Source organism: Trifolium pratense, linkage group LG1 (assembly GCF_020283565.1).
Source record: "Trifolium pratense cultivar HEN17-A07 linkage group LG1, ARS_RC_1.1, whole genome shotgun sequence".
NCBI lineage: Eukaryota > Viridiplantae > Streptophyta > Magnoliopsida > Fabales > Fabaceae > Trifolium > Trifolium pratense.
In genome coordinates this window covers 4,141,817-4,163,892 of record NC_060059.1, presented here as the reverse complement: position 1 = coordinate 4,163,892, position 22,076 = coordinate 4,141,817, and the positions used below count along the sequence as shown (strand labels likewise).

Genomic DNA, 22,076 nt, shown 5'->3' with positions numbered 1-22,076 from the left:
CGTTAGGGACATAAAAACAAACTCTCCCATAAAAAAAAATCATAATTTTTCAATGCATGAATTAATTACGAATTTTCGATCAAAACAGTACATGGAACTGATACGACGTAAATCTCCGCCTAAAATTCAAATTTTGAGTCCGTTTTTATGCAATAGCAATCCAAGGGTGCTATCCCAATTTGTCCATTGATTCGTTAAAGAATCGGGACCGTACATATGCCACACGCACACGGTAGTTATAGGTTTGACCGAAACTCGAAGAATCACAATTTTCTTCTAAGCAAAATATCACGGACAAATTTTAATTTTTCAACTAACACCCATAACACTGCAAGACGAGCCTATTTCGAAACCAGATATCTTAAGAGTTTAAAGGATACCTACTATCGGTGTAAATTAATTAATTTTACACTGAAATAAGAATAGTTCAATCTTCCGTGTTATATCAAAAAAGTATGGTGAAATAAGGTGACGTCTCAGAAAACATAGTTTGGATTTTTTTGTAAGGGACATTAAAAAAAAAAAAACGACCAGGTTATTCATATTCTCTGATTCCATTCTCTCACAATATTCTTTTTTGTTTGCTTCTATATACTAATAATTGTACTGCGATTCTACATTGAAACTTTGCTCATCACTGAAAACCTATTTGAGTCAAATATATGGTTTTTTCGTGAATGCCCTTTAACTGTTTGTTGAAATGTTTCTTCAACCTGTTTGTTTATATAGACTTCATAATTATGTTGTATGCATTATGTGGTTACTTTTGGGAAGTGGGATTGTGTGCATGCAATTTTTGGTGTATAGCTTTCTACAATTGAGACATCAATTATGCGTCGAGATCTTAATTTCAAGGAGGGACTAAATCGAATGACCCAACTTTTGCTTATATTTGAGACTGGAATAGTAGTATCTTTGTACATTTTTTTAGTTGTCTTGCTAACTGTTGACTAGGTAGGATTGTAGGAAACCTAGATTTGCTATCAAGATTATATTTTTCACTTAGCTGCTAAGACTTTGTTGCATTTTAAATTTTATCTTGGATTACAAGTTAGTTATCAGTTGATGTAGTGAAAGCATATTATTATACTAGAAATTTAATTATGTAAACTTATGTTATACTTAGATTAGATCTCTTGACAGTAGCAGATTTCAAACAAAAAGAGTTCATTTCTGATTTGCATGAAAAGTAGTATAATATAACAAAAATATAATCAAGCTTGATGCTTCAAACCATTTTATTAGTATAATCTTTCAAAACTACATTGGTAACTATTGGTGGCTTCAGCAGAAGTTATAAAATTTGGTTTCTTTTTAGGCATGCATTTTCACATGAATGGTATCGGGTGAAAATCCTTTCCTCACACTTACATTCAATTTTTTGGAGTATTGGGTTAGAGGATGTGTAACAGTAACATCATAATCTCCATGATGTAATGAAATGTCTACAATTCCTTTACTATCTGCTATGGCTATTTTAGGTCCAGTTCCCCACTCATTAATTAGCTTGTCCACAACATCTCCACTTGGAGTATTTTGAAATTTTGCATCTGCGAGGACTGTACCGCGGAAACCGGCTTGTGCTGGACCTACAAACATTATAATCCCTTGAACAGCTGGATGAGAGAATGCCTCTCTTAGTATCTCTTCTAAGTATTGTGCCTGCCAACAAACAAAAATGAGAATTCCTATCATGTAATGTGGCCAATGATGCTAATGAAACTAAAAGTTCTGAAAAAAACATTCGCTATATTGAGGTTTCTTTCTTTTATTTTTGTGGCTAATAGATGAAAACAGATAGCTAAACTATGCATCTTCTGTATTAAATTATGCAGCATTGTATTTTCACTTGTGTAATAAGCAGAAGTTATTAGTTTTGAAGTTGAGGAAATACCTGATTTGGCTGAGCTTTCACACTGGTTTCAGTGAGCCATATAGGAAGTCCAGTTGCACCAAGAAGATCTAGACCTGACCTCATGTAAGCAAGATTTGGGACGCCCCATGCAAAATGGCCTTGCACCCCTATGCCCATTGGCATTCCAGCAGTTCCTGGAAATTTCCAAATCTCCTTAAGTTTCCTGATGTAATTGGCTGGGCTAGCAAAATGATCTCCACTGTATTCAATTGTGTTATACTCATTCATGAACATGGTAGTTTTTGGATCAAGATGGTAAGCTGTTGAATAATATTTTGCAGAGATATTTTCACCGAATTTGTCCTCATAAAAGTGGCAGTGGAGATTCTCATTCACAACATCCCATGCAATCAGTTGTCCGTTATACCTTGAAACCACCGAATTCATTCTTTTTGCTGCTGCTTCTCGTAATTCGTTAGGAGATAGGAACTTAACCCATCCAGGCTGTAAATTTGTACAGTCCCAAAAAATGGTATGACCTCTGACAGATATGCCATTTTCTTTGGCGAATTTCAACATGGCATCTGCTATAGTATAGTTTTCCTGGCCTTGAATTTGCTCTGTACTATACCACTTCATCTCGTTAGTGAAAGTTGTGTATTTGAATCTTGCCACAAACCATTTCTGGTACTCATAGTTTGTGAGGATATACTTATTCATTGCACATCCGAATGGAAAATTTGGCTTTGTTTGTTTGATGACGACTGTTGCTCCTTCCAATGCTGTTTCGTTTAGATGAGTTACCTGGAATCTCACCTTACTCTTACGCACCTGCAGGTTGATCACAAAACTGTTAATATATTTTTTTTCTGATATACTTTTACTATTAATTTTCACAGTTGGTTTCTGCTATATTGGATTAACTTACCCGCTCAATGCTCTTGTCTTGGTGTGATCTCCATTGCTTTATGGTGAATGGTTGTAAGGAAACACTATCAGCCCATAACTCCACAGTTGGATTCTCACTCTGCATTACAAGTTATAAACTCATATCATGTGAGACTCTTAACATAGGACAAATATTTAAGTAGCAGGATATATAGATTTGGTTTTCTATGTGCAAAATAAGATAAACTGAAAACCATTTCACCTCAAAAAGAATCTCAGCAGAGCTTGAAAAATTTGCAACTATGCCACCCTTTAGAAGAGACCAACATCCCTGCTTTGCTATAACATGACCACCTCGTACCAGTTCACTTCCATTTATTTTAAATAAAACTGACACAATATCACTTCCTTCACTGAGCTGAAACCAAGCTGAATGTAAAAAATGTAAACAAAATTAAATTAATAAATTGATAACATGCAGGTAACATCCATCAAATGTTCATTAACAAAAGATAAATAGAAGTTACCAGAAAAAGTATATATTATTCCTTTCTTCAGTTGGACCTTCTGTGAAAAACTATCCAATGGTTGTGTTCTGTTGATGGCAACAATGAATCTATTTCCATCATTTGATGTTCTTTCCTGGATTGTTCCATTTCCAAACACTGTCCAACCTTTGATGTTTTGATCGAATTCTGGATTTACTATAATGCCACCTTCATATTGTGCCCTCTTAGGTTCTTTCACACACTGCTTTATTTCAAGGCATTGGCAATACAAGTAAGTTTATGCAGGGCAATGTTTGTGCTCCAAAATCATTTACCAAATTTTTTTAACTTTTTTTACTAAAACCAAAATTTTATAATTAAATATTCTAATATATCATTGTAAAAAATTGGCTTGACATGTCAAGTTTTTATTGTTGTGACAAAACACGTTGATGTGGGATCGTCCAAGTGGATTTATAATATACAGGTTTCATGGCATGTCCGTAAAAAAACTCATAAAACTTGTCACGTCACCATTGAATATAAAAATATGAGCTAGGGATCAAAATTGAATTTTGAAAAGGGGAACCAATTCGTGAACAAATGAAATAGAAAAACCAAAATTATAATTAAATGTAACCAAAAAAATAATAATAATTCTTTTTGCAATATTACATTAAATTTAAAGAATTTAAAGTTTGACCAACTTTTTCCAACGAAAGCAATATCAACTAATATTTTCATATTATGCACAACCACCAAAAACAAAAAAGTTATGTAACTTTTTTTTTTTTTTGACGCAAAAGCATTGTATTACAATTCATTCATGGCTTATATTAAGAGTCTAAACACATGTCAATTTATCTTTATTATACCGCCTCTAATCTTAATTATAAAAGTAATCCGTACAGTTTGATGTATCTAATTCAATATTTAAACCAAATACATTTATTTTTATTGATGTATTTAGACAGAGCTAGTATTATATATAAAAAGTCCCCAAGGCATAGCCCTTAATGGGATAAGGGTTATGTGTAGTTAAAACGTCACTACAGTCATGCAGTCAGATATTATTGGTCATCTGATCAAGATCGGACGGTCTTGATTTAAGCACATGTTTTTGGAATTCTTAAATAAAAATAAGATCATCTTTTCTAGAATGTCCGATGAAGATCGGATGATTATAAACATGTTGACTGCATGGCTGGGAAAGCGACCGCAACTAATCCAATTCCCCTTAATGGCCTTTTGAGTTTATGTACCCATAGAAAACTTGCACAAATATATATTTGGTTGATTCATAAACAGCTTGACTGATTTAAAGTTTATAAAATAATTAAAACTAGTATGTTTTCTTCAATTTATAGAATAAAAAGAGAACATGAAAGAAAAAATTAAGTTGTAAAGAACACTTTAATGATAAAGAAGTGTGTCTTGCCTCTGTGGTAGCAGAATAATCATAAGGCATAGAATGAACTTGGAGCCCTGCATGTGTTGAAATTAAAGATCTATATTAGAGAAAAGGGGACACTAGAGAGTACTGAAAGTAAGGTAGAGAGAAGAAAAAGACCTGAAATGAGTACAAGGTAAGATGTAGTGAACAAAAAAATGCATAATTTTGCTACAACCTTCATCTTATTAGTTGTCTTGTCACTAATCAAATATGCCTTTATCTTATGCACCTTTCAATATATAACAATTTTTTCAATATGTGAATGTTGCATATTTACTCTCTTAGTTTTAAAATATAAGGAAAAACTGATCGATAAAAATCGATGTATTTAGTATAAAATTTAGTCTAAATACATTAAGTTATGTTAATCTATTTTTTTCTTATATATTGAGATGGATGAAGTAGTAAATATCATTAATTGTCTATTATTTTTCTAACGATTAATATATAATAAATAAATGAAAAAGTATATAATTTTTGGTTTGACTAAATATACATCATTAATAAAAATAAAGTTTGACTAAATATATTATTAATAAGAATAAATAATTGTTAATTAATTTCACAAACTCTAGCTCAACTAATAGGAACTAGACACTTACTCGTGCGATGCATGGGTCTTATGCGCTATTTTATAGTATAACGTCAAAAAATTATTTGTATAAGTAGTAAATTTAAAATTGAAACAATAGGAGCAAAAATATTAATTTGAAACTTATTGGAGTCTTCATTATCCCTTACCAAAAAATTACTGCATTATCGAATTTGACATTTATATTAATTTGAAACTTATTGGAGCAAAGATAAACCAACTTAACTCATACTCAAATATCGAATATGATAAAAATCATACAGGGCATAACAATCATTAGTAAATTTTAATTTATCTAATTTTTTTTAAAGTAGTCCTGACAATCGACCAACTCCTTATATTTACAAAGATTTGACAAAAGATTATTAACAAAACATTAATTATTTTGAAAAAAACAATAAAATACACAAAATAATAAAATGAACACAAAAAATTAAAATGAATAATAACCAAAAACAATAATAATAATAATAATAATAATAATAATAATACTAATAATAATAATAATAATTACAATTATTACCCCACATTAAATGAATGTAAGTGAATGATGTGGCTAAATGAAAGGTTTTCATTGGTTTGTGGATTAGGGTTTAGATAAGCAATTCCATAACTATCTAGGATTTATATATATAGATGTTGAAATTGTTAGGTCAAACGTCAAGATTGAGGTTCGAATCCCGGTCTCTCAACTTTGTAAGTGTGAATTTTCAATGACACGTCATTTTGTCTATGTAAAAAAAAGTTAATTAATACTAATACTTAGTTTTTTTTTAGTTGAGTACTTTTTTTTGACAAATTGAGTTGAATACTTATCTTGTTTAATATTGCATAACTTAATCCACTGAGTTTGGTCTAATGATAAGAGGTTTGATAGTATGCATGAGATTCTGATTTGATCCTCGGTTCCATTATAAACCAAAAATTTAAAATAGTTATATCACGTTTTATTTCATGAAAAAAAATTAAAATTTGGCTTAAATTAGTAAAATTTATATACTTGAAATTACATGAAATATTTTAAATATAGTATCAAAATTTAAGATTTTAAAACATCAAAATATTAAATTATTTTATAAGAAATAATAAATGTAACATTTTTTTTAAAACGAGTTGGGTCGCAAGTTCATAGATTTAAAATCATAAACTTGTTATCCGACCCTAATCACTTCGGATTTGAACGGGTTGGTTCAGATTGAACCCACACTTGAACAGGTTCGGATAAAATGCGGGTTGGGTTGGGCTGAATCACAGGGACGGATGGACTAAGGGGCTTGGTGTGGCTAAAGCCACACCAGATTTTTTGATATTTTTTTTTATAAATATGTATATAGATATATATTGTGTTAAATATTGTCTTCGGATACTAGTTAAATACATTAATAAGGAAATTTTATCTTGTATTTTGTGTGTTTAATACTTTAAAAATAAACTACTACAAAGTTATCTTTGATTTCCTCTTTTAATATGTTTAACAAGTGCTCCCGAGTACTGTTTAGCACGACTCATAAATGAGTTTCATATTGGGCCATTAACTAATTAACGTTACAAATCGTCCCTTAACTAATTAAAGTTACAAATTGGTCGCTTAACTTTATTTATGTTTGGCATATTGATCATTTCCTTTAATTTTACTGAAAAAAACGTTAACTTTATCTTTGGTCTAAGAAAGATGTCTGAACTTGTAATCATATTTCTTAACACGCCTACAAATATTACTCATAAATTAATCATTTATGCGTACATATAACGAATAACATAAAACAAAGTTAACTTTTTTTGAGAAAAACTAACGAAAATTATCAACATGACAAACAAAATTAAAGTTAAGGGGCCAATTTGTAACATTAAGAGACCAATATGAAACCAATAAATAAGTTAAAAGACCAAATGTCCAATTTATCCAAAAAAAAAAAAAAAAAAATTGTTTTCAATTGAAGTAGTGAACACAAAACACATATGTTTCTCTCCCTTTTCATCAATCAACTTCATCACCCACCCTCCCCATAGCCACCACTCACCAAGTTTGAGTCCCTCATTGTCATTTGGAGCTTTAGATGTGCACAATTATTGAGAATAGTTGAGCTTTATCCAAGTGATTTTGTAAATGAGCCAAAAATGGTGGTGCGACATCAACTTTAAAATTATATTACAAGTGTTTAATTTTAGCCACACCATTTTTTTATGTCTGGATCCGTCCCTGCTGAATCACCAGATTGAACGGGTCACGCGTACCCGTGGACACCCCTAAATTTAAGTATAGTTAAAGTACTCTTTTATCCTTTAACTAAATGTTTTGTTTCATTTTGGTCACTTCACTAATAATTATGATGCATTTTGTGTCTACTTTTGGGAAGTGGGATTATTGTGTTCATTCATTTTTTGGTGTATAACTTTCTACAGTTGAGACATCAATTACGCGTCAATATGTTAATTTTACAGAGGAACTAAATTGATTGACCCAATTTTTGGAGACTAGAATAGTAGTAATAGTATCTTTGTACATTTTTGTAGTTGTCTTGCTAACTGTTGACTAGGTAGGAAAGCTACATTTGCAATTAAGATTACATTTTTTCACTTAGCTGCTAGGACTTTGTTGAATGTTCATATTTGTCTTGGATTACATAATTAGTTATCAGGTGATGTAATGGAAGCATATTATTATACCAGAAAATTAATTGGATAACATTGTTCTTTAATCCATATACTATTAGATTAGATCTCTGACAAAAAGAGTTCATTTCTGATTTCCATGAAAAGTATGATGTAACAAAACTATGATCAAGTTTGATGCTGCAAATCATTTTATTACACTATAATCTTTCAAAATTTTCTTGTTTTATTACTATAATCTTTCAAAATTGAAACAAGTAACTATTGCTAGCTTCAGCTAAAGTTAAAAGAGGTGGTTTCTTTTTAGGTATGCATTTTCACATGGATAGTATCCGGTGAAAATCCTTTCCTTACACTTACATTTAATTTTTTGGAGTATTGAGTTAAAGGATGTGTAACAGTAACATCATAATCTCCATGATGTAATGAAATATCTACAATTCCTCTACTATCTGCTATGACTGTTTTAGGTCCAGTTCCCCACTCTTTAATTAGCTTGTCCACAACGTCTCCACTTGGAGTATTTTTAAAATTTGCGTCTGCGAGTTGTGAATAGACGAAACCGGCTTGTGCTGGACCTTGAAACATTATAATCCCTTGAACAGCTGGATGAGAGTAACTCTCTCTTAGTATTTCTTCAAGGTATTGTTCCTGCCCAACAAACAAAAATGAGAAGTAAAAAAATGTTAATTTGTTGTTTATTCCTGTCATGTAATGTGGCCAGTGATGCTAATGAAACTATGCATCTTCTGTATTAAATCCTGCAGCATTGTATTTTCACTTGAGCAATAAGTAGAAGATATATACCTGATTAGGTTGCTCTTCCACACTGGTTTCAGTGAGCCATATAGGAAGTCCAGTTGCACCAAGAAGATCTAGACCTGACCTCATGTAGGCAAGATTTGGGACGCCCTTTGCAAAATGACCTTGCAACCCTATGCCCATTGGCATTCCAGCAGTTCCTGGAAAATACTGAATCTCCTTAAGTTTCCTGATGTAATTGAATGGGTTAGCAACCGGATCTCCACTGTATTCAATTGTGTTATACTCATTCAAGAACATGGTAGTTTTTGGATCAAGATGGTAAGCTGTTGAATAATATTCTGCAGAGGCATTTTCGCCGAGTTTGTCCTCATAAAAGCGGCAGTGGATATTCTCATTCACAGCGTCCCATGCAATCACTTGTCCGGTATACTTTGAAACCACAGAATTTATTCTTTTTGCAGTAGCTGCTTGTAATTCCTTAGGAGGTAGGGACTTAACCCATTGAGGCTGAAATTTCATATCATCCCACAAAATGGCATGACCTCTGACAGAAATGCCATTTTCTTTGGCGAATTTCATCATGGCATCCGCGATAGTATAGTTTTCCTGGCCTTGAATTTGTTCTGTGCTATACCACTTCATCTCGTTAGTGAAAGTTGTATATTTGAATCTTGCCACAAACCATTTCTGGTACTCAATGTTTGTGAGGATATGACTATTCATCGCACATCCAAATGGGAAATTTGGCTTTGTTTGTTTGATGACGACTGTTGCTCCTTCCAATGCTGTTTCGTTTAGATGAGTTACCTGGAATCTCACCTTACTCTTACGGACCTGCAGGTTATAGATCACAAAACTCTTAATATATTTTTTTTCTGATATACTTTTACTATTAATTTTCATAGTTGTTTTCTGCTAATATTGGATTAACTTATTACCCTCTCAATGCTTTTGTCTTGGTGTGATCTCCATTGCTCTATGGTGAATGGTTGTAAGGAAACACTATCAGCCCATAACTCCACAGTTGGATTGTCAGTCTGCATTACAAGTTAATTTCAGTTGACAAATATTTGACAAGTTATATCGGGTAAATCAACGCTACAAAACAAACTTGTAAGGTGAGGATGTATCCCGCTTATAAATTCATATCATATATCATGTAGATTTGGTTTTCAAAATGCAAAATAAGATAAGATGAAAACAATTTCACCTCAAAAAGAATCTCAACAGTGCTTGAAGAATTCGCAACTATGCCACCTTTTAGAAGAGACCAACATCCCTGCTGTGCTAAAACATAGCCACCTCGTATCAGTTCACTTCCATTTATTTTAAATACAGCTGACACAATAATATCACTTCCTTTACTAAGTTGAAACCAACCTGCATGTAAAAAATGTATACAAAAGTAAATTAATGAATTGAAATTTGACAACATGGTAACACACATCAATTGTTGATTAACAAAAGATTAAGAGAAGTTACCAGAAACAGTATACATCATTCCTTTTTTCAATTGGACCTTTTGTGAAAAACTATCCAATGGTTGTGTTCTGTTGCTGGCAACAATGAAGTTATTTCCATCATTTGATGTTCGTACCTTGATTGTTCCATTTCCATACACTGACCAACCCTTTGTATTGTGATCAAAATCTGGATTTACTATAAGGCCACCTCCATATTGTGCCCTCCGAGGTTCTTTCAAACACTGCTTTATTTCAAGGAATTGGCAACACAAGTAAGTTTATGTAGGCCAGTGTATAGCTCCAAAATCATTTTCAAAAATTTTATTACTTTTTTTTTACAAAACCAAAATTTTATAATTAAATATTCTAATATAACTGTAAAAAAAATGTTTAATTGCACTTTTTGTTTTTATTTTCATCGGTGTTCCGTTTATATACGGAAACTTTGCTTTGTAACCCTTTTTATCGATCTTTGTTCATCTTGTCCAACGACCTGGTTATTATTAATAATATATTTTCGTTTGGCCCAGCTTTTTTTAGAGCTTATGCAAACGGCTTATGCAATATAAATTAGGTTTTATGCTATTTTATAAGTTCACACTAGTGAAAATTGTAATTTTATATCACATCTAGTATAAAAAAATACTTCTCACGTGACTTTTGAATATAAAAATATGAGTTATAAAAAATTGAATTTTAAAAAGGTGAACCAATTTTGTGAGCAAGTGAAAATAGAAAAACTAAAATTTTAATTGAATCTAATAGTAATTCTTTTTGCAAGTCACTTTAACATAACCTGCACCCATTGATTAATATATTTTGCCATTATAAAAAAAAAATAATACATTAGTAGTACATAATAAGTTTGACCAATGTTTACTTCAATTTAGTTATAGAATAAGAAGAGAACATGAAACAAAATATATAATATGTTAATACAACTAATATATGAAACTAAATTTTGTCAAAAAAAAACTAATATATGAAACTAATAATGATAAAGAAGTGTCTTGCCTCAGGAGTAGCAAAATAATCATAATGTTGGAGCCCTGCATGTATTGAAAATATATATTATTAGAGAAAAAAGAACACAAGAGAGTAGTGAAAATGTGTGTCTCAGAGACGAAAGAAACCTGAAATGAGTACAAGGCAAAATGTGGCAAACAAAAAAATGCATAGTTCTAATGCAACCTTCATCTTATTGGTTGTCACTAATCAAATATGCATGCATTAATCTTATGCACCTTCCAATATATAATAATTTTCAAACATTGAACATTGCCCATATAGTAAACATCATTAACTGTTTATTGTTTTTTTTCATGATTAATATATAATTAATAAATAAATAATTTTTCGTTTGACTAAATATATATCATTATTAAAAATAAAAGTTTACTAAATATTTTTTTCGATATCATGTATAAGTAAATTTTCACTTTTTATATTCATTTAATTATTATTGTATTTGACCTATAGTATAAACCAGATACATTGATAATTGAATGAACCTTGAAAGTGCCAATTTGCTTATATATATGAGACGGAAAAAGTATATATCATTAATAAAAATAAAGAATTGTTAATTAATAATACTTATCGTGTTTAATATTGTACGGGTTAAAATAAAATATTATTATTATATTCTTAATAAAAAGTCATTCCATTTTTTAAAAATATTTGTTCTTATCTATCCTATTTTAATTAATACATCCAACGTTACGATATTAATAATATTTTTTATCAATTATATTATTATATTAATTATTTTATTTTTATTTTTTTGTCAAATAGTCTGATGGCTATAAATTTCACCCTCAAAATGGATAAGTGGGATGATCAGGTTTGAACCTCATCCCCCTTTGCATAAATAATGCAATGTTCCTACCAACTGAGCTAAATTCACGGGACATTATATCAATTATTTTAGACTATACACTAATGGACAAAGGAGAGAGTAAATGAGTGAATGAACAATAAAAGTTGATTTTTTTTTCTTCAATAGTCTAGTGGCTAGACATTTCACTCTTAATGTGGATAAGCGGGATGACCGGAGTTCGAACTCCAATCCTTACATATATAATATAATGTTCTACCAATTGAGCGAAACTCACGGGACAATTTGAAATTTATTTATTAAGAAACTTACTTAAATAATAATTTTATATATTAAAATAAAATAAATTATGTAATTAATACAAAATAATTAATAATTTATATGGCGTGTAATTCACAAGTTGTAATAATAATAATAGTAATAATAGTCAAAATAATAATAATAATTGATTAGAAGTTAAAATAAACATATTCAGTCCACGTGAGTCTAGCTCACTTGATAGGGAGATTGCATTATTATATGAATGAGTTGTGGTTCGAACTCGGACACTCCATTTATTCACCTTTAAAGTGGAATTTTTAGCTACCAGACTACTAAAAAACAAATTATCTTGTACCCAAAAAAATAATATTATTACACCAATGATGAATTGATTTAAGTGCAAAAGAATTTGATCCCTAAACATTAACAAGTAGTCAAAAGTTCAATAATCCATAATATCTATGTGTGGAAGAAATTCAAGTTCTCGATGCATATTACTCAATATTAAACGACCGTGACTTTGTACATATAACATAATAACTCGAAAAACAAATTATTATATGAGAACCGAATTATCTTTTAAATAAGCGACTCTAGAAATACCTAACACATAGACAAATAAGTGAAAAAAGAATATGGTCAACTACTAATAATCATCATGTTTTTTTGCTGCATCACTCCACTTCACTTCAATTATTATATATACAAATTGATAAATTTTATTGGATGGTCGTATAAAATTATTTCGACAAATAATATGAAGGCCATATCCATATCCAGCTATTGTTGTCAAACATTCAACTACTCCAAGATCTCATCCAATGGGTGATTTCTTTGCAATGCTGTCAGAGTAAATATTTATGGTAACATCTTCTACTCCATCAGATTAATGGTTAAATTGTTACAATAAAAAAGAAAAAAGTTTAGAGGTTAATGCCACAATAGACACTCATATGCAATTAATTTGGAAATTAGGTTATTCATATTCTCCTATTCCATTCCCTCACAATATTCTTCTTTGTTTGCTTTTATATACTAACTAATAATTGCATTGCAATTCTACATTGAAAAATACCCATCTCAACATGATGTTGAGATCATCTAAATTTGAGTGCCCTTTAACTGTTTGTTGAATTGTTTCTTTGATCTGTTTATAAACACTTCATAATTATCCTGCATTTTGTGTTTACTTTAGGTAACTGAGATTGTGTGCATTCAATTTTTGGTGTATAATGTAACAAAAATATGCTGCAAATCATTTTACTACTCTAATCTTTCAAAACTAAATCGTTTTATTACTATTGCTAGCTTCAGTATAAGTTATAAAAGGTGGTTCCTTTTTAGGTATGCATTTTCACATGCATGGTATCCGGTGAAAATTCTTTCCTTACACTTATTTTCAATTTTTTGGAGTATTGGATTAGAGGATGTGTAACAGTAACATCATAATCTCCATGATGTAATGAAATATCTACAATTCCTCTACTATCTGCTATGGCTGTTTTAGGTCCAGTTCCCCACTCATTAATTAGCTTGTCCACAACATCTCCACTTGGAGTATTTTTAAAATTCGCGTCTGCGAGGAGTGTATAGACGAAACCGGCTTGTGCTGGACCTTGAAACATTATAATCCCTTGAACAGCTGGATGAGAATAACTCTCTCTCAGTATATCTTCAAGGTATTGTGCCTGCCCAACAAACAAAAATGAGAAGAAAAAAAATGTTCATTTGTTGTTAGGTCCTGTCATATAATCTGGCCAGTGACGCTAATGAAAATAATAGTTCTGAAATTTTTCTTAGCTATATCGATGTTTCTTTCTTTTATTTTTGTTGCTAATAGATAAAAACATATAGCTAAACTGTGCATCTTGAGTAATAAACAGAAGTTATTAGTTTTGAAGTTGAGGAAATACCTGATTTGGCTGATCTTCCACACTGGTTTCTGTGAGCCATATAGGAAGTCCAGTTGCACCAAGAAGATCTAGACCTGACCTCATGTATGCAAGATTTGGGACGCCCCTTCCAAAATGGCCTTGCAACCCTATGGCCAGTGGCATTCCAGCAGTTCCCGGAAATTGCTGAATCTCCTGAAGTTTCCTGATGTAATTGGCTGGGCTGGCAATCGTCTCTCCACTATATTCAATGGTGTTATATTCATTCACGAACATGGTAGCTTTTGGATCAAGATGGTAAGCTGATGAATAATATTCTGCAGAGGCATTTACACCGATTTTCTCCTCATAAAAGTGGTAGTGGATATTCTCATTCATAACATCCCATGCAATCAGTTGTCCGTTGTACCTTGAAACCACAGAGTTCATTCTTTTTGCAGCTGCTTCTCGTAATTCGTTAGGAGGTAGGGACTTAACCCATTGAGGCTGAAATTTCATATCGTCCCAGAAAATGGAATGACCTCTGACACAAATGCCATTTTCTTTGGCGAATTTCATCATGGCATCTGGGATAGTATAGTTTTCTTGGCCTTGAATTTTCTCTGTACTATACCACTTCATCTCATTTGTGAAAGTTGTGTATTTGAATCTTGCCACAAACCATTTCTGGTACTCAATGTTTGTGAGGATATGACTATTCATCGCACATCCAAATGGGAAATTTGGCTTTGTTTGGGTGATGACGACTGTTGCTCCTTCCGATGCTGTTTCGTTTAGATGAGTTACCTGGAATCTCACCTTACTCTTACGCACCTGCAGGTTATAGATCACAAAACTGTTAATATATTTGGCTTTTGCTATTAATTTTCTCAGTTGTTTTCTGCTATATTTGGATTGGATTAACTTACCCTCTCAATGTTTTTGTCTTGGTGTGATCTCCATTGCTCTATTGTGAATGGTTTTAAGGAAACACTATCAGCCCATAACTCCGCAGTTGGATTGTCACTCTGCAGTATATGTAAATTTTAGTTGACAATATATAACAAATTTGGTTTCCTATAGGAGTTAAGTAATATAAATTTGTCTGTAACTTGCTAGATTTCGAGTACGCAACAAGATGAAAACCATTGCACCTCAAAAAAAATCTCAGCAGAGCTTGAAAAATTCGCAACTATGCCGCCTTTTAGAAAAGACCAGCATCCTTGGTTTGCTATAACATAGCCACCACGTACCAGTTCACTTCCATTTATTTTAAATACAGCCGCCACAATATCACTTCCTTTACTGAGTTGAAACCAACCTGCATGTAAAAAATGTATACAAAGGTAAATTAATGAATTGACAACATGGTAACATACATCAATTGATCCTTAAGAAAAGATTAAGTTACCAGAAACAGTATACATCATTCCTTTTTTTAATTGAACCTTCTGTGAAAAACTATCCAATGATTGTGTTCTGTTGCTGGCAACAATGAAGTTATTTCCATCATTTGATGTTCGTACCTTGATTGTTCCATTTCCATACACTGACCAACCCTTTGTGTTGTGATCAAAATCTGGATTTACTATAATGCCACCTCCATATTGTGCCCTCCGAGGTTCTTTCAAACACTGATTTATTTCAAGGAATTACCAACACAAGTAAGTTTATGCAGGCCAGTGTATGAGCTCCAAAATCATTTACCAAAATTTTATTTTATTTTTTTTATAACAAAAACAAAATTTTATAATTCAATATTCTCTTATAATACTGTAAAAAAATGTTTAATTGCAGTTTTGATTTTTTGTTTTTACTTGCTCAAGAGATTTGTCCCAACATTTTGAAATTTTACTTTTTTTGTTGTCTTTGACTTTGGTTTTTGGACCCCAAAAAGTGGTGACATAAAATTTGTTATTTTGAGACGTGTACAAGTTTTATATCACATCTAGTATAAAAATAAATAAATAAATAAAACTTGCACTTTTGAATATAAAAATATGAGAGGTATCTAAGTTGAATTTTGAAAAGGTGAACCAATTTTGTGAACAAGTAAAAATAGAAAAACTAAATTTTAATTACATCTAATAGTAATTCTTTTTGCAAGACACATTAATATAACTGGCAGCCCTTAATTAATCTATTTTGCCATTAAAAAAAATTACTTGCACAAAATAAGACCAACTTCTTCCAACGAAAGAAATAGCTACAACTATTGTCATATCATACTATGCTAATATATTATACACAAACACCATCACAAAAAATAAATATGTTATATCAACAATCTTATCTAATTAAACACACGTCAATTTATGTTTATTATTATACTACCGATCTTTAATACTATAAAAGAACATATGGTCAATAAAACTTGCACAAATATATATTTGGTTGATTCATAAACAGCTTGACTGATTTAAAGTTTATAAAATAAAACAATTATGTTTTCTTCATTTATATAGAATAAAAGAACATGGAAGAAAATAATATATAGGTTAATACAAGTAATATATGAAACTAATAATGATAATGAAATGTCTTGCCTCCGGAGTAGCAAAATGATCATAAGGCATAGAATGAAGTTGGAGCCCTGCATGTATTGAAAATATATATTGAGAGTAATAGACGAAATTGGACGATAATAGTAGTAATATAGAGGATAAATAAAGGATAAAATGGTAATAACAGATCAATTGAAATTGGACGGAAAAAAAAAACCTGAAATGAGTACAAGGCAAGATGTGGTGAACAAAAAATTGCATAGTTCTAATGCAACCTTCATCTTTTCAGTTGTCACTGATCAAAATATGCCTTCATCTTATGCACCTTCCAATATATAATAATTTTCCAAGATGTGAACATTGCACATATAGTAAACTTCATTCAATGTTTATTATTTTTCTAATGATTAATATATAATTAATAAATAAATAATTTTTCGTTTGACTAAATATATATATCATTAATAAAAATAAAGGTTTACTAAATATATATCATTAATAAAAATAAAGAATTGTCTTTTTTTATTTAAGGAAAAATAAAGAATTGCTATTTAATTTAATATTGCAGTATTATATTCTTAATAAAAAGAACATGAATGCAACTACAAGAACTGCAAGTCATTTTATTACTTTTATAATCTTTGTTTCATATTTGATTTTGAGGAGTGAGTGTGCAAGCCAATACTAATATACTCTTTCTTTCTTTGAGCACAAGTTACATAATGTATAGTAGTTATTTTATTTAGGCATGCATTTTCACATGAATGTTTTCTTGTGAAAATCCTTTCCTAACACTTATATTCAATTTTTTGGAGTATTGAGTTAAAGGATGTGTAACAGTAACATCATAATCTCCATGATGTAATGAAATATCTACAATTCCTCTACTATCTGCTAAAATTGTCTTAGGTCCAGTTCCCCATTCATATATCAAGTTATCCACAACTTGTCCAGTTGATGTTGTTTGGAAATTTGCATCTGCAAGAAGTGTACTATTGAAACCAGCTTGTGCTGGACCAGCAAACATTATAATCCCTTCAACAGCTCTATGAGAGTAACCTTCTCTTAGTATCTCTTCAAAATACTTTGCCTGCCCAACAAACAAGAATCACAAGAGAAATCAATGTTCATTTTCGGTTTCTTTGTATCGTAGACTCTGATTCTGAGAAAATATTTTCTGATTTCATTTCATGTTTTTACTTTTAATTGTAAAGTTACATTTTTTTTAATATTTGTCCGATTTTCAAAAAAACAACATTGAAAATTGATGACCATTTTGCAAAATTTGTGAAACGGTTATGCTATATTTATCCAGTGTACAATTTTTTCCACGAATTACATGAATGTTGACATGTCTTCTTTCTAGAGAAATGAAATTGGTTATCTGAGTGACTTGATTGAAATTACACGATATGACATGTAAAATAGCCAACAAAAATATTCTATCGTGGTAAACCATTTTCTTATTTGAAAACATTAATAGGAAACTGACGACGATTTTGTAATTAAAAGTAAAAACAAAAAATTTGAATAGGAAATGTTTTCTGCTACCGAAATCGAGGAAAATGTATACCTGTTCTGGCTGAGGATCCACACTGGTTTCTGTGAGCCATATTGGAAATCCAATATCACCAAGAAAATCTAGACCTGACCTCATATAAGCAAGATTTGGTTGACCACTTGCAAAATGGCCTTGCAACCCTATGGCAAATGGCATTTCAGTAGCTTCTCCAGATCGCAAAATCTCACTAATTTTTTTGTAATAGTTTGCTGGGCTAGCATCTTTATCACCACTATATTCAATAGTATTATACTCATTCATAAACTTTGTTGATTTTGGATCAAGTTCATGAGATTTTAAATAGTATGATTCAGATGCATTTTTACCAAGTTTATCTTCATAAAAGTGGAAATGTAGATTCTCATTCATCACATCCCATGCAATCAAGTCTCCTTTATATCTTGTAACAACAGATTTAATTCTTTTTTCCGCGGCTTCTCGTAATTCATCCGGTGATAAGGATTTAACCCATTCAGGTTGGTATTTCGTATCGTCCCAGAAAATGTTGTGACCTCTCACAGAAATTCCATTTTGTTTAGTGAATAGTAGCATTCCATCTGCAACAGTATAGTTTTCTTGGCCTTCAATTTTCTCTGTACTATACCATTTCATTTCATTGGTGAAAGTTGTGTATTTGAATCTTGACACAAACCATTTCTGGTAATCATTATTTGTGAGGATATAATGGTTCATACCACATCCAAATGGGAAATCTGATTTTGTTTGTTTTATGATAATTGTTGCTCCTTCCAATGCTGATTCATTTACATGAGTTACATGGAATCTAACCTTGCTCTTACGTACCTACAAGTTATAAATCATGACTAGTTACTTTTATTTTTATAACGAGATATTATTGGCGGGATGTATTCTCCCACTTTTCTGATGACTAATATCTGTCGGGAAATTTAGCTGACAATTTTTCGTGGAGTCTCCCCTCCTAAAGACGTTCTTATTATTCCGTTACAATTTTAGTATCGCTTTTGTGTATTAAATTGATCTGCTTGTTCATTGATTTAATTCGTGATTATGTTTTAGGGATTAATACAAAGTAGTAAGTAGAGAAAAATAATGGAAGTTTAGTGTTTCATTAGGTTACCCTTTCAATGTTGTTGTCTTGGTGTGATCTCCATTCCTCTTTAGTAAATGGTTGCAAGGAAACACTATCAGCCCATATTTCCACACTTGGATTATTGCTCTGCAATGCATTATTAGTCAATTTCATTAATAATTTCTTTGTATTCTCACATACACTTTCTCTCATGTGACTACATAAGTTATTTACCTGAAAACATGTAAATCAATCCTTTCTTGAGTTGAACATTTTGTGAAAAACTATCTAATGTTTGTGTTCTGTTTCTAACAACAATGAATCTATTTCCATCATTTGATATATGTTCCTCAATTTTTCCATTTCCAAACACTGTCCAACCCTCTATGTTGTGTTCAAATTCTGAATTTACTATAATGCCCCCTCCATATTGTGCCCTCTGAGGTTCTTTCATACACTGTTTAATTATTTCAAGGTATTGACAACACAAATAAGTTTAAATTAATTGCTTAAATGGTTTAAAGATCATAACTTATAAGCCATATTAAATTAATAATCATACTAAAAGATTTGTCATTGCCTCAATAGTTGCAGAATAATCATAATCCAAAGAATGAACACCTAGACCTGCATTTGTTATATGTTAGAAATTGAAAGAATTGTAGCACTGAATTAAAGAAAGGAAGAGATAGAAACCTGAGATAAGTAAAAGGAAAGAGGTTGTGGTGAAGAATAAATTGCAACATTTTGCAGCAACCTTCATTTTGTCACTAATCATCATTATATTATATAAAACTTCTCTTATACAATGCATCTATAGGGATTATAATTCTCTATTTATAAGCCAATGCATTGCATATGAGACCTCAAAATCCACTTAAAATGTCTCATAATTAGTTGGTGGTTGCAGCGAAATTTCAAGTATCGGAGGGCGAGTTTGAGCTCGCTCATTACTAATATATAAACTACTCTCTGTAGTCTTTAATATAAGAAATAATTCATCTTTTAGATTCATTGAATAATTAATGCATCTGGTCTACAATAAATCTGAAAAATAATTTGTTTCTTAAGGACCCTAAGCAAGTGTTTGACAAAACAAATTGCTTAAAATATTTTTAAGAAAATATGGTTGATAAAATTGGATAGTAATAGTAAGAAATAAAAAATGGAGACACAATTAATTTGTCTTGTTTTTCTTATCATCTGTGAGAAAATTTAAATTTGTTGCTGTGGTATTTAAAAAGAGCAGTGTTAAATTTTAGGAACACCTCTGAAATTGGACGATAATTGGACATAGCTTACCATACACATGCAAAGTGGTCATATAAAAAAATTTGTTGTGATAAATAAGCAAATTCTTTTTGAGGCAGGATAAATAAGTAATCACCAATTTATAGCAATACATTGCCTTTTAAATATTCTTCATAAGAAACAACAAAATGTATATATATATATAATCTTAGCGATGTTCAAATCCAAACAGGTTATAACCGATAATTGTCATGTTGGTAATCTTTAACTTGCACATATTATATATTTTAGAAAAAAAATTAGTACAAAAAAATCAAGCACAAATAATTGTGTAATTTTTTGTAGTTAAATAGTCTAGTGACTAAGGCTCACACACTTAAAGTGCAACAAAGTGAAAAACAATTGGGTTCGAAATCAACGTCTTAGAAGGATCATACAAAGACATGCCGGCCACACGACTTCTAGACATACAATATTGAACAACGTTGTCAGATATATTGGACTCCAATGATGTCCCGTGATTTCTGTTGTTGCTTGCTTGCTAATACTAATCAATTGATATATTGTTAATACTATAATATATTAATTTTAATTTAATGTATTACGGTATGAATTTGATATATATGAATCAATGTAATGAATTTTGCACGAAATGAATGAAAATGATAAAAACGCTTAAAGTGGTATCTGAAGCAGAACGCATCTTCGTAAATAAAATGACACAGTTGTGAGTTGTTGTGTCACGTATACAATACAAGATAAAAAGCAAATAATGGCCATTGTATATCTTCCAATAATCCATGTTAGTGCATATATATCACGAGTGTAGTGTTTACCATTGAATATGTTATTTATATTGTCAGAGTTTATTTGAAGTCTCACATTGCTTAGGTTCCCGGTAGTTAAGCATATAAATATGTGACGGCAATCCCACCTTTTGAGATAATTTTTGTGATGAGATCCAAGCATATTTAACATTTTCAAAATTAAAATTCCACCCAAAAGAGGGAAGATCGAATTTTCGTGGCTATTTTTTAATCTGAACCAATCAACACTGTTTAGTGAGTTACAACTCATTTTTATCAATACATGTTAGTGTCGTGTGTTAGTGGAGTTTAAGTTTACACCATTTTAGCCAAAACGCAAGCTAGCTAGTTACATAACTAGAACCTAAAATTGCACCGACTATAGTACACTTTTGGTTGAATTATATACAAAGGTATTAATATTTGGCCTAGTTTACTAGGAAAAGACATCGCATTGCATTATATGTATAGGAACTGGAGTTCGATCTCCAAACACTCCACTTTATTCATTTTTAAAGTGAAATTTTTAGTCACTAGACTATTTTACAAAAAAAATTGTCGCGAAAAATGTATCCAAGAAAAATGTAATGAAAAAAACAAACAGTAAATGGGTTCGAATGGTAAGGATTTTAGTCCCCTTAAGTATGTAATCAAAAGTTCAATTTATGGCTCATGGAGAAAATTTGATTGAAAGGGTGAACTCATCTTGCGTGCTCACACATTCCCCGAACAAGATTAATTGTCACTAACTACGGTAAAAATTTTGTATCAATATCATAGTAAAAAATAATATCGCATAAAAAAATAAAAATAATCA

At 31.0% G+C, this 22,076-nt stretch overlaps 2 protein-coding genes across 3 annotated transcripts; both read right to left on the bottom strand.

Moving 5' to 3' along the window:
* Nucleotides 1-1,211: 1,211 nt before the first annotated feature.
* LOC123881904 (endo-1,4-beta-xylanase 5-like) lies at nucleotides 1,212-20,118 on the bottom strand. 2 transcript variants are annotated; one of them, XM_045930662.1, is made up of 7 exons: nucleotides 19,899-20,118; nucleotides 19,783-19,829; nucleotides 19,437-19,659; nucleotides 3,006-3,172; nucleotides 2,784-2,882; nucleotides 1,895-2,686; nucleotides 1,212-1,662 (listed from the first exon to the last, which is right to left on the bottom strand). In XM_045930662.1, the coding sequence occupies exons 1-7, from the start codon at nucleotides 20,014-20,016 to the stop codon at nucleotides 1,315-1,317; spliced, it is 1,794 nt and encodes a 597-aa protein (XP_045786618.1). In that variant the 5' UTR covers nucleotides 20,017-20,118; the 3' UTR covers nucleotides 1,212-1,314. The 2 variants fall into 2 exon arrangements, with proteins under 2 accessions (XP_045786618.1, XP_045786627.1); XM_045930671.1 differs by having other exon boundaries at nucleotides 19,783-19,823.
* Nucleotides 13,506-16,871, bottom strand: LOC123881925 (endo-1,4-beta-xylanase 5-like). Its single transcript, XM_045930693.1, has 7 exons — nucleotides 16,808-16,871; nucleotides 16,633-16,679; nucleotides 15,498-15,720; nucleotides 15,241-15,407; nucleotides 15,016-15,114; nucleotides 14,129-14,920; nucleotides 13,506-13,903 (listed from the first exon to the last, which is right to left on the bottom strand). The coding sequence occupies exons 1-7, from the start codon at nucleotides 16,869-16,871 to the stop codon at nucleotides 13,556-13,558; spliced, it is 1,740 nt and encodes a 579-aa protein (XP_045786649.1). The 3' UTR covers nucleotides 13,506-13,555.
* Nucleotides 20,119-22,076: the final 1,958 nt, after the last annotated feature.

Coding starts and splice junctions, on each gene's coding strand:
- LOC123881925 (XM_045930693.1), bottom strand. CDS start 16,871: ATGAAGGTTGCATTAGAACTATGCAATTTTTTGTTCACCACATCTTGC. Junction 16,680..16,807: donor TTGCCTTGTACTCATTTCAG/GTTTTTTTTTTC, acceptor CAATACATGCAG/GGCTCCAACTTCATTCTATG. Junction 13,904..14,128: donor TGGAAGATCAGCCAAATCAG/GTATTTCCTCAA, acceptor TTTGTTGGGCAG/GCACAATACCTTGAAGATAT.
- LOC123881904 (XM_045930662.1), bottom strand. CDS start 20,016: ATGCATTGTATAAGAGAAGTTTTATATAATATAATGATGATTAGTGAC. Junction 19,830..19,898: donor TTTCCTTTTACTTATCTCAG/GTTTCTATCTCT, acceptor TAACAAATGCAG/GTCTAGGTGTTCATTCTTTG. Junction 19,660..19,782: donor ATTATTCTGCAACTATTGAG/GCAATGACAAAT, acceptor ATAATTAAACAG/TGTATGAAAGAACCTCAGAG.